We start from the raw sequence: 13,395 nt of genomic DNA, 5'->3' as shown, positions 1-13,395 counted from the left end.
ACGTCCAAGACGTGGGGAAAAGAGCACACGCAGCTGTCCATTTGGGAAAGGGTTTTTTTATTATATATATATGTATATATATATATAACGGTGATGATGCTCCTGATGAGGATGTTATGATTTAATTGCAATTGCAAAACAAATCCTGCAAATGGGATCTTTCACCATCCGCCAGAAGGGGTTGGGATGGGACCTCAGTGTTAATCGGCTGCAAAATTGTGAGCTCAGATCCACATGGCGTTAATGTGCAGGTAATTCCCAGAGCAGAACTTGTGTGTCATCATCGTGGACACAACATGATAGGAATAGACACGCTGGTGTTCCCAGGTCATTCTTCTGAACCGATACAGTAAAGGGATTTTTTTCTATTACTGTTTTGTTTTGTTAAAAAAAAAATTTTTTAAATGGGATTGTTGAGTAATCCACGAGTAACATTATTTTCCCACTGGTAACAAGTTTTCTGTAATGTTACAGGAGCAAAGTCTCACTTGGACACTGACATTCTTACACCTCTCGACTCAGAATATCCATCGGATGTCTCTGGGTATGTGGCAAAAGCAATTCGTAACACCCAACTCTCAGATGGATTTCATACACAATATCAAGCATCTATTTTCCATTTTGCCACTGGATGTCAGTAGTGCCATCTTAATTGATATTTTGCTGTTGGCTAACTTCCAATTCTTCTGGGGCAATATTGGGAAGAATCTCTGGAATGGACTCCCCATAGAGTTGACTATCCTCCAATGGGGGAGGGAGAGAAGGGGGGAGGTAAGAGGGGACACATTGGAGCTGGGCATAAGTATTTATAGCATAAAGTTCCATACCTTGTGCACATTTGTCAATTCTTACTGTTGTTGGTGCTGTTAAAACTAATAAAAAATAACCAAATGCAGAAAATGCAAAATAAAAATTAAGAATCTACCAGAAATGTTAATGATGTGGATGGTTTGGATGCTGACCGACTCGTGTTTTTTTTTTCTGGTATTTTTGTTTGTTTGAAATGTAACTCTTTTGTTTTGAAACGTGTATCAGTAAGAAAAACAAATCATCTTTTCATAGTTACATGGGTTTGTAATCTGTTCGTAATCATGAATCTTGTTTCGACATTCCTCTATAACAATTTACATAGCATATTTCACATCGGAGATGAGAGCTCAGTTTGTGCATTATTATTATTGTGTATTTTGCTTAAAGTTTGTAGATGACAGGTTTAACTTGCTAATAAAATAGAGACATTTCAATCTCCTTTCATAAACCAAGGAGAGTTGATGTGAGTTTTACATGACGATCCATGTAAATCTATTTCTTCTTTCAACAAAGATATTACGGGGGAAGAGGAAGAATGTGTAGGGAAGTGTATTTGAATATTGGGAGAAAAAAGGAAAAAAAAAAGCAATTAAAATTTCCCTGCAATTTGGGGCAAATATTTCCGCACTTTTCTATTGGCCCAGGTGATGACCCTAGTGATTCACCAAAGATTCGGAAGATTTACTCCTAAGAGTAATATGTTGAAGATGCAATATTCCCTATAGTAATAAAGGTTTAATTTTATCCAAACCAGGACAGTATGACAGAAGAGGGCACTGGTGACTTTGGGGGGGAAAAAACGTATGAAATCCAGCCAGTAGAGGGAGGTGTGAGTTTGTTCATCTTGGATGCAGATAGCTCCTGGATTAACTGAATTGAATCATTTCATAATTCGCAGAAAAAGCTATTACCATAAAGTTTGTGAATCTGGTCTGTGTTTGGTTAAAAATTGCCTAATGATTAAAGTTGAGTTCTTGGTTTTAATGTTCATAATAAAAATAACTCTGAGCAAATAGTTTGCATGATGCTAACACTCTATTTGAACAAAATAATTTAGCAAAATGAAGCACAGTGTCAATGATAATCATCAGCATTTAATCTTTAACATCAGCAAGGATGATCTGACTTGTTCTTGAAGTCTTCTTTGGCAATCCACAAATCACCCCATTACTGAAATGACTGTGCAATGTTAATCTGAGAGATACTGTACCCATAAATACCCCTCATACACCAGGACAATTTACAAAAATCTATTTTAAAGTGCTGTGCCAAAGAGGAAAGTGGACAATCCTCTGAGATGCTCATTGACTTGTGGCTTCTGAGTGGCTGAAGGAAACCGATCAATTTCACTCTCTGAAAGCAACTACGGATGTGCAGAAAATAAGCCTCTTACTATTTTGGGACTAACTTGATACAGATTGCTATCTATATATTATTTTATATAGTGTTTGTAAGACACTGCTCTGCGCAATTAGCTGCCACGTTTTGCCCACAAATATACAGTCAATTCACTTTACAGTATATTCTGTGAAGAGCTTTGAGATCTCTCAAAGATGTGAAAAGCGCTATATCAAATGCAAGGATAATTATTATTGTTATTATTATCAGAGGGCATAATGAAGTGAATCCCATCTGCTCTGACAAATCTCATTTCTAGCAGACCTGACCATATGACCAGGAGTCTTCAGGAACGTACAAAATGAACTGCAGTCCCTCCAGGCTTGTCAAAGAGAACAGAGCCACTTGTAAAGCTGGACTGTTCATTGCAAATAGATGAGATGGTTTCCACTCAAGCAATCATCAGTTTCGCAACTTCATCTCTTAGGGTCCTCCAATTATCTCTGAATTGAGTATTCAAACTCTCCATATGTCCACACAGTTTTGATAAGCAGACTGCAACACAGCACAGTGGTGAGTAATGTCACAGTGGAAACTGCCACAATATGATGTGTCTGACCTACAGGCACCTGTAGTGATAGTGTACTTGTAACCTGCAAAGACACAGAAATCAGTCACAATCCACAAGCACTCTCAAGACCATCAATATATGACACATCCAGTTACTAATCACATATTAAAGCTTTGAAACTGAACTAGGATTAACATGCATTTCTTGCCAGCTACAAAGATGTTGGTGTCAATGACTTTTATGTGCAAGAGTGTAGCACATAATGGGGGGTTAAAATTTGATCAATTGGAAAAATTGGTAAATTGGAAAAAAAGATAAAATTTTACAATCTGTAATAATGGAGATGAGAACATTAAGCAAAGCATTTTAGGTTTATCTAAAAAATATAGCTTTCATTTGGCAATTCTGCAAAGGCACTATACAAATGTAAATTTGTTTTGTATTATATTGTATTAGAATTTCTGCATCCATATCAAATAGAGAATATGGTGCATATAGTACAGACCGGCAGAAAATCGCTGCCAAAATCATGGCATTCACCACAAGTGAAATATAAATGGAGAGCGAGACAATACAAATAATGCTGGAGCTTAGCGCCTCATTCCACCACAGTATAATACACCAATCGTGATTAATAGAAGTGTGCTACACACAATATTTGCTTCCAAAGGAAGTGGTGAAAAACTGACAACATTTGTAACAAACTTACAGTTTGATAATTAACATTTATCCAGTTACAGATACTGTGGTTGCTTACTGAGCAGGGAGCTTTGGTCAAAGCAAGTTTAAATCCTCCTTCGTGCACAAGGCCTAAAAGAGACAAAACAGGTTAAATACACATTACCAACCTAAGGAAGAACACTAGTTAGCTCTGTGTCGACTTTTTCTAGTTAGCAGAATCTCTAAGTATCTCTTTGCAAATATTCACATTACCTGGAATATTTAAAGATAAAATACTTCAACTCTTTTCACATGTAAAAGTAAGAAAGTCAGATTTCCCTACCTTAGCTATGTCCTAAAGGGAGTTTAAAATATAAAAGGTATAAAATAGCATACTTAATCTTGATATCTCTCACCTCTATGATTTGCATAAAATATACAACCATATCATCCATTGGTTGAGTGTGGATCTATGCTGGAGTAAATTTTCACAATGCAGACGAATTAAGTGTACAACTCAAACCGTATAACACTACAGCGCAAGTTTCAATAAATGATAAAAAGGTCAAAATTCTGCAACATCAAACCACACAAACCTCAATGTGGTTGAAAACATCTTATAAGAGCAGTCATATAGTTCAAGCAGATGATCCTGTGGCTCCCAGCCCAAAGGCCTTCAATCTAAAACCCGTAGCTACTGTCCATCTTCTGGTACCAACACAGTCTTCAGTTCCACGGTTAAGTGCATATGATAATTTCTGACAATTGGAAGGAGGCCAATTAATAAAAGGATCTTTCATAAGTTACGGTTAAGGGTAGAACTGAAAACAGGGTTTGCCAACTGTATTACTAATGGGACACAGTCATCCAGCATCTTACAGCAATAGCCCTACCAGCTGAATTATAGTAAATGTCAGCTGGACTTCCAAGTGGTGAAATCCAACCACCCCTTAACATGATAAAATGTGAAACCTCTAGCTGTCTCCCGATTCAGAATTGCACTAAAATATAAAACAAACCTCTTTAGATTTCCCTAATAATTCAACAAGTTTCTTCTTGTTTGGTGAGTAAGGCAGTCACAAGAATGTTTCCCAATAAAATGGACATACACATGCTTTACAATCCCTTTAGTGAAAGGATAGGCTAGCTTTTAGATAATGTCCTTTCACTTGAAATCTGCAATTTACTAGATTGCTATACAAAGTTGAGAAACACAATGACCATTCTAATGTTACATACTTCTCTCACAGTGAACCATAAGCTCTGGATCTGCAAGGGTTACCAAGGTAACGGTGTCTCCCATACTAGTTGGTCGATGGTACCGGATGTGCACAGGTACAGTGGCAGTGAAATAATCAGCGCGTCTGGAGTGAGGCTTCAGGTAAATGAGAATCGAGTGCACAGTTGACAGGTACTCTGGAGCTTCAATATCAATCACATCCAGGACCAGCACCTGCCATACCAGAGACACCATCAATATCCAGCAACAACAGTGACAGATAGTCCAATGAGTTTCTTCTTGGTAGGTGAGGGCAGTTACCAGAATGTTACCCAGACTTCAGAATATCTAACTTCAATTTTCAACATGATATACCCGTCTTTTGCATTCATGTCTTCTTGAGATATGGGTACATCTGTGAACTTTAAACCCAAACAATCACCTAAATATGTATGGACAAGGACAGACCTGGATTTCTCACAGCTTTCTCCTGTGCTGCATAAGTAATATTGAAAGCAAAGTTAAGAGTTTTCATACCTCCGTTTTGTTATGCTCTTGGTGAGATGCCAGTTCATATGGATCCACATAAAGTCCCTGGGGCAACTGCTCCTTCACCATAACACAGCAGTCTGAACTGACACTTGCGCCAAACTCAACATCAGTCACTATCTCTCTACCAAAATAGAGAGTCGCCAATTAGTCACCAATAATACTGTACATAGTTTCCTGGCCTTCACAGCAATAAATATATGAACCACATGCTCATTCAACTTTTCAAAAGATAATCTGTGCCTTGTTTTGTCTTTCAAAGCTTTTTTTCCTGTATGATTTGGGATTCTTACCTGTGAAAGCCTTCTTTTACAAAATGCCTGTTCAGTTTCACAGATTGCAGCCAGTCATCATATGGCCATTCGTCACCAACCTCTGGAGAAACACAAGCCAGTTGGCGTTAGACTGTTTACTTCGGCTCACCATTATCCAAATAAGAGTTGCACGACCATCACCCCAATGCTCGCCAGGCTCCACTGGCTCCATCTCCGAACGGATCGACTTCAAGATCACACTCATACATATCCCTGAAACATCAGATAAGGGCAGGTCCAAGTTCTCCTGTCATCCTCCCCACTGCCCGACTCCATTCCCGAGCAGATAATGGAGGATTAATTAAGCTAGCACCTACCTACCTCTGTCCTGCTCATATGCACTCCCCATATGCTCAGCTAATACAGGTCTGCTGCACATTCCCCATGCCACCATCAGTGGCCAGGTATTCAGCCCTAATATCTGGAACTCCCTGCCTTCAACCTTCTCTTTATTTATTTTTAAATCCACCTGAATACTGACCTCTTCAGCTGCAACTATGATTACCTCCAAATTCTCCCTTGCTCAGCGTTCAACCCTGCTACTGTACAGCACTCCCAAGACATTAGCCTATGCGAAGGGATCTATATAAATGCAAGTTCTAGTGTGCATGGAGCCTGAAATTATACAAAGAGTTGACATCCTCACTGAGAGAACAGTAGGTGGCCCGTGAAACGTACAAATTGGTGAATAGTCCAGGAACACACCTTAAAACCTGGGTTAATAAATGACATGTCGCAGCTTTAAGGAAAGAGGCCATATAGCGCACGTCTTTTTAGCAGTTCATCGTTATTTCAGAGGAATCTGTTTTCAATTTGTGAAAGCTTATGTGCATGGAAACAACACAACACGAAAATTACGCTGGTATAGCGCCTTTTGGAGTCCTGTAGCTCAGTGGTTAGAGCACTCGCTTTGCAAGTGAGAGACCTGAGTTCAATTCCAGGCAGAGGGTGAAACCTTGGGCAAGTTTCCTTACTCCACACAGAGCCTAATAATAATCCTCCAAAACCAAAAACAATAATAAAATTGGTCATTTTCAATCTATGACTGTTTGTGGGACACTGCTGTGCGCAATTGGCTGCCGCGTTCGCCCACAAATATACAGTCAATTCACTTTACAGTGCATTCTGTGAAGCGCTTTGGGACGTCCTCCACGACGTGAAAAGCGCTATATCAAATGCAAGGATTATTATCATTATTATTATTTCACGTCGGGAGGACGACCCAAGGAGCCGATGTACTGGCTGCAACAGGTGAGGTTATCTGAGACATCAGATAAGGGCAGGTCCAAGTTCTGCTGTCATCCTCCCCCACTGCCCGACTCCATTCCCGAGCAGATTGACGGAGGATTAATGAAGCGCTCCGAGACGCCGCCGCCCGGCGCGGAGGGCGCCGCCGCGTCAGTGCAAAGCTGTTGTCGTGGCAGTTGTTGAGGAAGGAGGAGCGGAAGCGAAGGGCGGTGCCGATCACCTCATCCGTTACGTACGGCCAGTAACCCGCGGCACAGGGGGTGGGGGGGAGGGAGGGAAGGGGGAAAAAAAAAAATCATACAACAATAATTGTCATCAATTCACTTTACGGTCTATTCCGTGAAGCGCTGCGCGAGACGTCGAGGAGATGTGAGGCGCGCAAAAAAAAAAAAAAAAAAAAAATCCTCCCCCAACGGGAACAATAAATCATCTGAGAATTGTTGTCATCAGAGCACCAACTGTCCGGTGCTGCTGAGTTGCGGTCGGCGCTGCTTTCGGTGGGCAGCTCTCTGAGCACAGTCAGGGCGGGCACTTCCCCTTTAAGGTCTTACCCTGAGCGGCGGCGGCGGCGGCGGCACCGACCCACAGCCACTCGGTCAGAATCAGAGACACCAGACCCTGAGCCGCAGCGCCCATCGCCGACTCCGCCGCCGGTACAACCCGGAGCCGGGACACCCCCCGCTCACAGCCCCGGGGCCTCGGACCCCCTCCAAACCCTGACTCGCGCTCAGCGGCCGCTCCCGCTCTCCCTGTCCGTCAGCAGGACCCAGGGCTGCCTCGGTCACTGCCTGAACGCCGCCGCCGCCGCTGACTCGTTCGCTGCGTTTCATTTTATAGACGTATAATCGCTAACATCTAGAGGTAAGAGGTCAGAAATCTGTAGCTACGTGTAAATATTTCCCTTGAACGGTACGCGTGTGTTTTGTGGCGGCGTTGGGGTTTTTTTTTGGTGGCGGCGGCGGCGGCGGTGGTTATTTTTTTCGGGCAGTTCGCCGGTCGCAGGCCGGTGGCGTTACCATGGAGACAGAGGCCTTGGGTGCCGTGGGGTGAGGGGGTCTGTGCCCGGGGAGAGGGTGAGACCGGCAGCTGAACAGTACCGAGTCCAGAGCAATAATAATAATAATAATAATAATAGCCTGGCGTTTGATACAGCGCCTTATCACGTCTTCGAGACGCCCCAAAGCGCTTCACAGGCTTCACCGCAAAGTGTAGTGACTGTGTATTTCGTGTGGGCGGAACTGCGCTCAGCAGTTGCACCCGTCCGTCTGCAGCAAACGGACGTTTACAGAGCGCCTTTGACCCCCGGGGAGGGCATCCTCCTCTCCCTCCTCTCCCTCCTCTCCCCCACCCCCCAACGCGCTGAACGACCCCGCGGTGGGCGGGGGCGCAACCGGCTGCCGCGTCTCGGCCGCAAAGTACACAGTCGCTAGTCTTCGCAGTGTGTCCCGTGAAGCGCTTTGAGACGTCTCGAAGACGTGTTAAGGCGCTGTATCGATTGCGAGGGCTACTGCGTTAGTAGGTGTTTTAATATTGGTACTGTCCGTAGAGCAATAGGAGGTACAGTAATAACAAGACTGTGGAGCAGCAGTAGTGGGTGTGGTAATAATAATAATAATAATAGTAATAATAATACAAGAATAGTTTTAGCTGTGGCAATATTTCGCATCTCACATGCTTTACCAGAGAAATTAACATGATTTTATTCATTGTATAAATACACTTCTTGTTCTTTTTTTGGCCAAACAGCATATTCCATATGGATTACTCTTTGCTGTAAAATGTAGAAAACATTTTTAAAGATTTCTGGAGCGAGATATCTGCCTTACTCTTCTTCGGTGTTGTAAGACACTTGAGTTAAATCCTGCTAGTGAATTACCTGCAAGACAGAAGAATATTGTAGATGAAGCAGGATGACTTACACCCCAAAGAAGTGTGGAGTGAAGTTCAAACCACCTGCTATCATTTTAATCTACGAAGATGAAAAGACTAAGAAAATTCGACAGAGGTCGATGCCAGTTAGAAATTTTTCCAAATTTTCAGGTGAGAATTAAAGCCAAAAAGTGGAAGATGCAGTTTGGTTTTAATCATGGTACAGTGCTAATGGTAAACTTGTTTCTACATTGAGCAGTATTTATTCTATTAGCCATGGAGAAAGCCTGTAGCTGGTGTGTTCACCACCGAAACCATCCTCGCCTTCTCAGTTTTCCTACAACTACAATCACTATGTTCTACAGTAAATCATTTTGTGATGTTTCAATGATGTGATGCCATGTCAAATGTAAGAATTATTATTATGAAATGTCAGCTTCGTAGTGTCCTGTCCATTTTCCTCCTTCCTCCACTCAATGGATACTTGTTTTTATCTCTAAAAGCGTCTAAGTGAGGGTTAAGCGCTATATCAAATGCAAGAATTATTATTATTATTAAACTCTGCCTTTTAGCTGTTAATCAGATTCAATCAGCTATGCTATATTCTTATTAGTCTTTACTATTGATATGAAAGTAACAGATTATTTGGGGAAAGAATGTTTTCGTTAAATTGGAAGGCTATTTAAACATGAAAACTATTATACCAAACAGCCACTTGCATATATCCAATAGAGATCGGTGAATAGCAATTGAGGGATAGGAACCCTATCTGAAAACAATTTTCCCTCTCTCAGTCAGGGACCTTGAGCCAACTCAAAAAAACGCATTAGAATATAGTTAACTGAATTCAAGCAGTGCCTTATGTACTTAATATATTTTTGAATTTGTAGATTGTAGCCGAGCTGCAGAAGAACTCAAAAATAACCCTCGGCATAAGCCGTTCCTTGGTGGAGTGTCATTGCAGCAGCTGCAAAAGCTATACCAGCTCCTGAGAAACAGTCTATCTGGATTGAGCCTGGATCGCAGCCTGGAAATAATCCACAAAGAAAACACCATTGATCCAGAGGAAGACCTTAATAAACTTGATGATAAAGAATTGGACCAGAAGAAAAAAATCATGGATGAACTTTTTGAAAAGAACCGGAAAAAATCTGATGATCCTGACTTTGTCTATGACGTGGAAGTTGACTTTGCCCAGGTTGAACCAATTGAGTCATGTGGTTGGGACGATGAGGAGACAAATGAAGATTTCTGATTTTTCCTTTTCAGAACTGTTGAATGTCCTTTTTTTGTGAGGTCAGAATAAAAATAATCTGTTGGCAAATGGGACTCCTGGACTGACTGAGAAACAAACATTTAACACCATTCCTGTCTCTTCCAAGCAGCTTGGAAGCAATACACAGCTGTATTTAAGGACATTTAGAATTTTAGACCTGGAATGGCTGTTACTTGTTTTCAAAGCATGAATTACTTATTGCTACGTGATCATTGAAGTCTTTGGTTTTGTTAGCACTAAGAAAACAGCATTACGAACATTGGGTTAGTGTTAATATTTTCTTAAAATCCAACTTTAAATAAAAAGTTGGGCCCTTGATCATAAATTATGTAATTAGTCTGTCAATAAATAAAGCCAATGGAATATCTGTTTTGTTGATTTATGACTTGAGTTGCCCACAGTTTACCATGTGAAATTAGTCTGTTACTTGTATTTCCGATATCTTTATTCATAAGTGGTAGAATTTGTTTTTCAAAATGGCTTACTGAATGTAGCACCTATAGAGATAGAGTATTTCAAAACAAAAAGTCCCATGTGGTTTGGCAAAGGCTAAAGGTGAATAAGGTAACCTGTATAGTATCCACTGTTTGCCCCTGGAGGCCCTCAGTAAGCTCAAGCTCCAGAAAGAAAGGAAGCAACGTTTTGTACCAGAACCATACAAATTACAGCAAAGACAAATATCCCTGACTACAGGACCAAATACTAAGCTCAATTTTTAAAAGTAGGTAGAACATCGGAAAAAGGGAAGATTAATTGAGGTCAGGAGTTCTACACCGATAATGTCTGGAGAACAATAATGAAGTGAAGTCAGGCCGTATATTGAGTTTTGATTTCACTGCTAGAGGGAACTTCCTCCTTCTCAGTTGGAACCAACCTATTTTTGTAATTGTGGGTTGCAGTTTTGTTTTGCCAAATCAATGTGGGTATGAAAAGATCAATTAATATATATTATAAGCAATTGTTTCCCTGCCTTTCGTTTGTTTGAGGAATTGGTTGAGAGACATTAATTTAAATGGCAAATTTGACTAATAACACAGTAGCTCTGCATTTTTAAGCAAGAGTTAAAATTGTTATCAGATTTTACTACATTCTGAACTCCGGTATTACAAGAGAATTTGAAATCTTGCATATAATAATTTCAACTAAGTTCAAAAAGTCTTTCTGCCTGATGGCTCTGTGTATAATGCTGACTTATTAAAAATATTTTTATTGCTGACACTGAGCAAAGTTGCATAAAAACATGAAACTAATTTGTAAACAGGCGACTGAACTGACTGCTGAGACTTTCCTGTTGATCAAGAGCAGCTGGCTATTACTCACACTCACATGTCAATGTACGTGCCCTGCTCCCCTATCTGTTCCATAAATGAAGCATTAATTTGAATGTGGAACAACGAGATGGGGAAGCTAACATTTCCGTCGCTAGCTGGAGATGCCGATTCATTTCTTCTTTCTCATGTTGCAGATGTTCACAAATGTGTTGCAACTCATTCTCCAAAGTTAAACTTTTAAAAAATGTTCTTATATTGTCAGAACAGTTGATTGATACAAATTCCTGACTTCTGACATTGTACCGAACTGAAATCGAAAAGTCTCACAATTGAACTTGTCGTCACTGAAAAAAATTGATTTTAGTGGGGACATGATCCAGGCATTTGGAATTAGGTTGTTTGAATTTTAACTGAGTAAACTAGGAGAAAATAAGTCCACAATTAATAAACCTCCAGCAGGATCAGAAATTAAAAATAATTTTCTCTTTCTAAGTACAGAGTAGTTAATACAGTACATGGTACAGTCTCCTAAATTCCTGAATTCATTAACTCTCAAAGTACTGTCTTATACCGATATCTTGAGTTTTCATTACATCGAGGCTCAACTATGCTAACTCACTGCTTGTTGGCCTCCCCAACTCCTCCCTCCACCGGCTGCAGATCATCCAGAACTCTGCAGCCCATGTGCTCTCCCACATTAGGCTCCGCGACCCTATCACCCCATCCTTGCCCAACTCCACTGGCTTCCCATCACACAGACGATACAGTTCAAGATCCTGGTCCTCACCTTCAAAGCCCTCCACGGTCTTGCTTGCCCCTACCTCTCCGACCTCCTAACCCCCTATCACCCTGCTCGCTCCGGTCTGCTTCACGTCCCCCACCTTGTTTGCACCACTATCGGCGGGCGGGCCTTCCGCCACTCTGCACCCATCCTCTGGAACTCCATCCCACAGTCCTTACGTCTCACCCCCTCACTCGCCACCTTCAAGACTCACCTCAAGACCCTCCTCTTCGACCATGCTTTCGATCTCCCTGCTTCCCCCCCCTGCCCTCCATCCTTCCCCACCCCGACCCTCAGCTTGGGTCCATAACTCTGTCTGTCCAGCGCTTTGGGACGTCCTCCCGACATGAAAGGCGCTATGCAAATGTAATTTTGTTGTTGTTTTCCATTGGTTACTTTCAGAGGTAAATGAGAACTTGCAGAAAGTTGTGTCTCAGATTCTTTACTTGTGTTGATTCACTTCGGGAGATGAAACAAGTTCAGTAAAGTTCTTGAGAGTCCAAAAGGTTTGGTAAAGGAGTGGGCTCGATTGGCCAAATGGATTACTATGTTCTCATTCCTTATTTTGTTATTTGCTCTCAAACCCTTAACCAGAATCTCCCAGCTCCCAGCTCATGTATCAATGGGTGAATATATTACCTCCTGTGGTCGTAAGCCATTTCCAACAGGATGGCCACATGGAACCATCATTCTCAATCTAATCAATATATTTACATACACACAACATAGGCATTTGTTACTTTTTTATATAAAGATGTTTTTAAAAAAAAATCCTGGGAGGAGCGGCTGGGGGGAAGGGGGGAACATATTCTGCAGATAGTTCTTTTCGCCACGGAATCAGCCCCATGACCTGATTTCATGTGTGAGTCTAGTCATTTATTGTCTCCTGAGCCGTACCTAGAGTTCTGTAGAAATATATTGTACACTCACACTTGTACACATGTACTGAAACGTGCAAACTTTTCTTCCGTTGCCACCACTGTCACCACTGGTGGGAGGTTGGTTTAGTTTTGGTTTTGACCTAAAAAAAACAGCGAGGCACTGATAAGGCTTAAATTGAGTCATAGTAGTACTAATTTCACCATGAACCCTCTGAGTACTGATTGCCTGCTGCATCTTGACTTACTACTATGCTTTCTGTAATATATACAATTTTTGTTTGAGAAATTATGCTGAGTATGATCAAATTGAACAGCCTTTTGGCAGGTGTAACTAGTGGTGTCGCTTTTGTAGTACAGGTAAAATTGAGCTGTGGCTGTGGTTCTGATTCTCTGAAAACCAAGAGCATCACTTGACATATTTTCTTTTTTGTTAACCATATTACCAAAGGAGAGATAAGTTCAGACACAAGCAGGATAAATCACTTAGCACCTGTAAAATGCAGATCTTCAACACCTTGAGGTCAATATAATGGACTGGATGTCAGATTCTAGCATGACCACACTCCAGCCATGTATCGATTATTGTTTTACAATAATGTCTGACAGCA

The 13,395-nt window shown here is 41.3% G+C and overlaps 2 protein-coding genes across 6 annotated transcripts; one reads left to right on the top strand and one right to left on the bottom strand.

The window, feature by feature from the left end:
• Nucleotides 1–1,884: 1,884 nt before the first annotated feature.
• pigx (phosphatidylinositol glycan anchor biosynthesis, class X) lies at nucleotides 1,885–7,459 on the bottom strand. 2 transcript variants are annotated; one of them, XM_042339298.1, is made up of 6 exons: nucleotides 7,261–7,459; nucleotides 5,441–5,522; nucleotides 5,136–5,271; nucleotides 4,619–4,832; nucleotides 3,429–3,529; nucleotides 1,885–2,801 (listed from the first exon to the last, which is right to left on the bottom strand). In XM_042339298.1, exons 1-6 carry the CDS (start codon nucleotides 7,343–7,345, stop codon nucleotides 2,646–2,648), a joined length of 774 nt encoding a protein of 257 aa, XP_042195232.1. In that variant the 5' UTR covers nucleotides 7,346–7,459; the 3' UTR covers nucleotides 1,885–2,645. The 2 variants fall into 2 exon arrangements, with proteins under 2 accessions (XP_042195232.1, XP_042195233.1); XM_042339299.1 differs by having other exon boundaries at nucleotides 4,685–4,832; nucleotides 7,261–7,445.
• A 36-nt stretch (nucleotides 7,460–7,495) lies between these two features.
• cep19 (centrosomal protein 19) lies at nucleotides 7,496–10,217 on the top strand. 4 transcript variants are annotated; one of them, XM_042339302.1, is made up of 3 exons: nucleotides 7,496–7,570; nucleotides 8,456–8,749; nucleotides 9,469–10,217. In XM_042339302.1, exons 2-3 carry the CDS (start codon nucleotides 8,620–8,622, stop codon nucleotides 9,831–9,833), a joined length of 495 nt encoding a protein of 164 aa, XP_042195236.1. In that variant the 5' UTR covers nucleotides 7,496–7,570; nucleotides 8,456–8,619; the 3' UTR covers nucleotides 9,834–10,217. The 4 variants fall into 4 exon arrangements, with proteins under 4 accessions (XP_042195236.1, XP_007885230.1, XP_042195234.1 ...); XM_007887039.2 differs by lacking the exon at nucleotides 7,496–7,570 and adding an exon at nucleotides 7,708–7,782; XM_042339300.1 differs by lacking the exon at nucleotides 7,496–7,570 and adding an exon at nucleotides 8,162–8,266.
• Nucleotides 10,218–13,395: the final 3,178 nt, after the last annotated feature.

The sequence above is a fragment of the Callorhinchus milii genome, unplaced genomic scaffold (assembly GCF_018977255.1).
Source record: "Callorhinchus milii isolate IMCB2004 unplaced genomic scaffold, IMCB_Cmil_1.0 Scaffold11, whole genome shotgun sequence".
Classification (NCBI taxonomy): domain Eukaryota; kingdom Metazoa; phylum Chordata; class Chondrichthyes; order Chimaeriformes; family Callorhinchidae; genus Callorhinchus; species Callorhinchus milii.
This window is presented reverse-complemented; position numbering and strand designations above follow the sequence as displayed.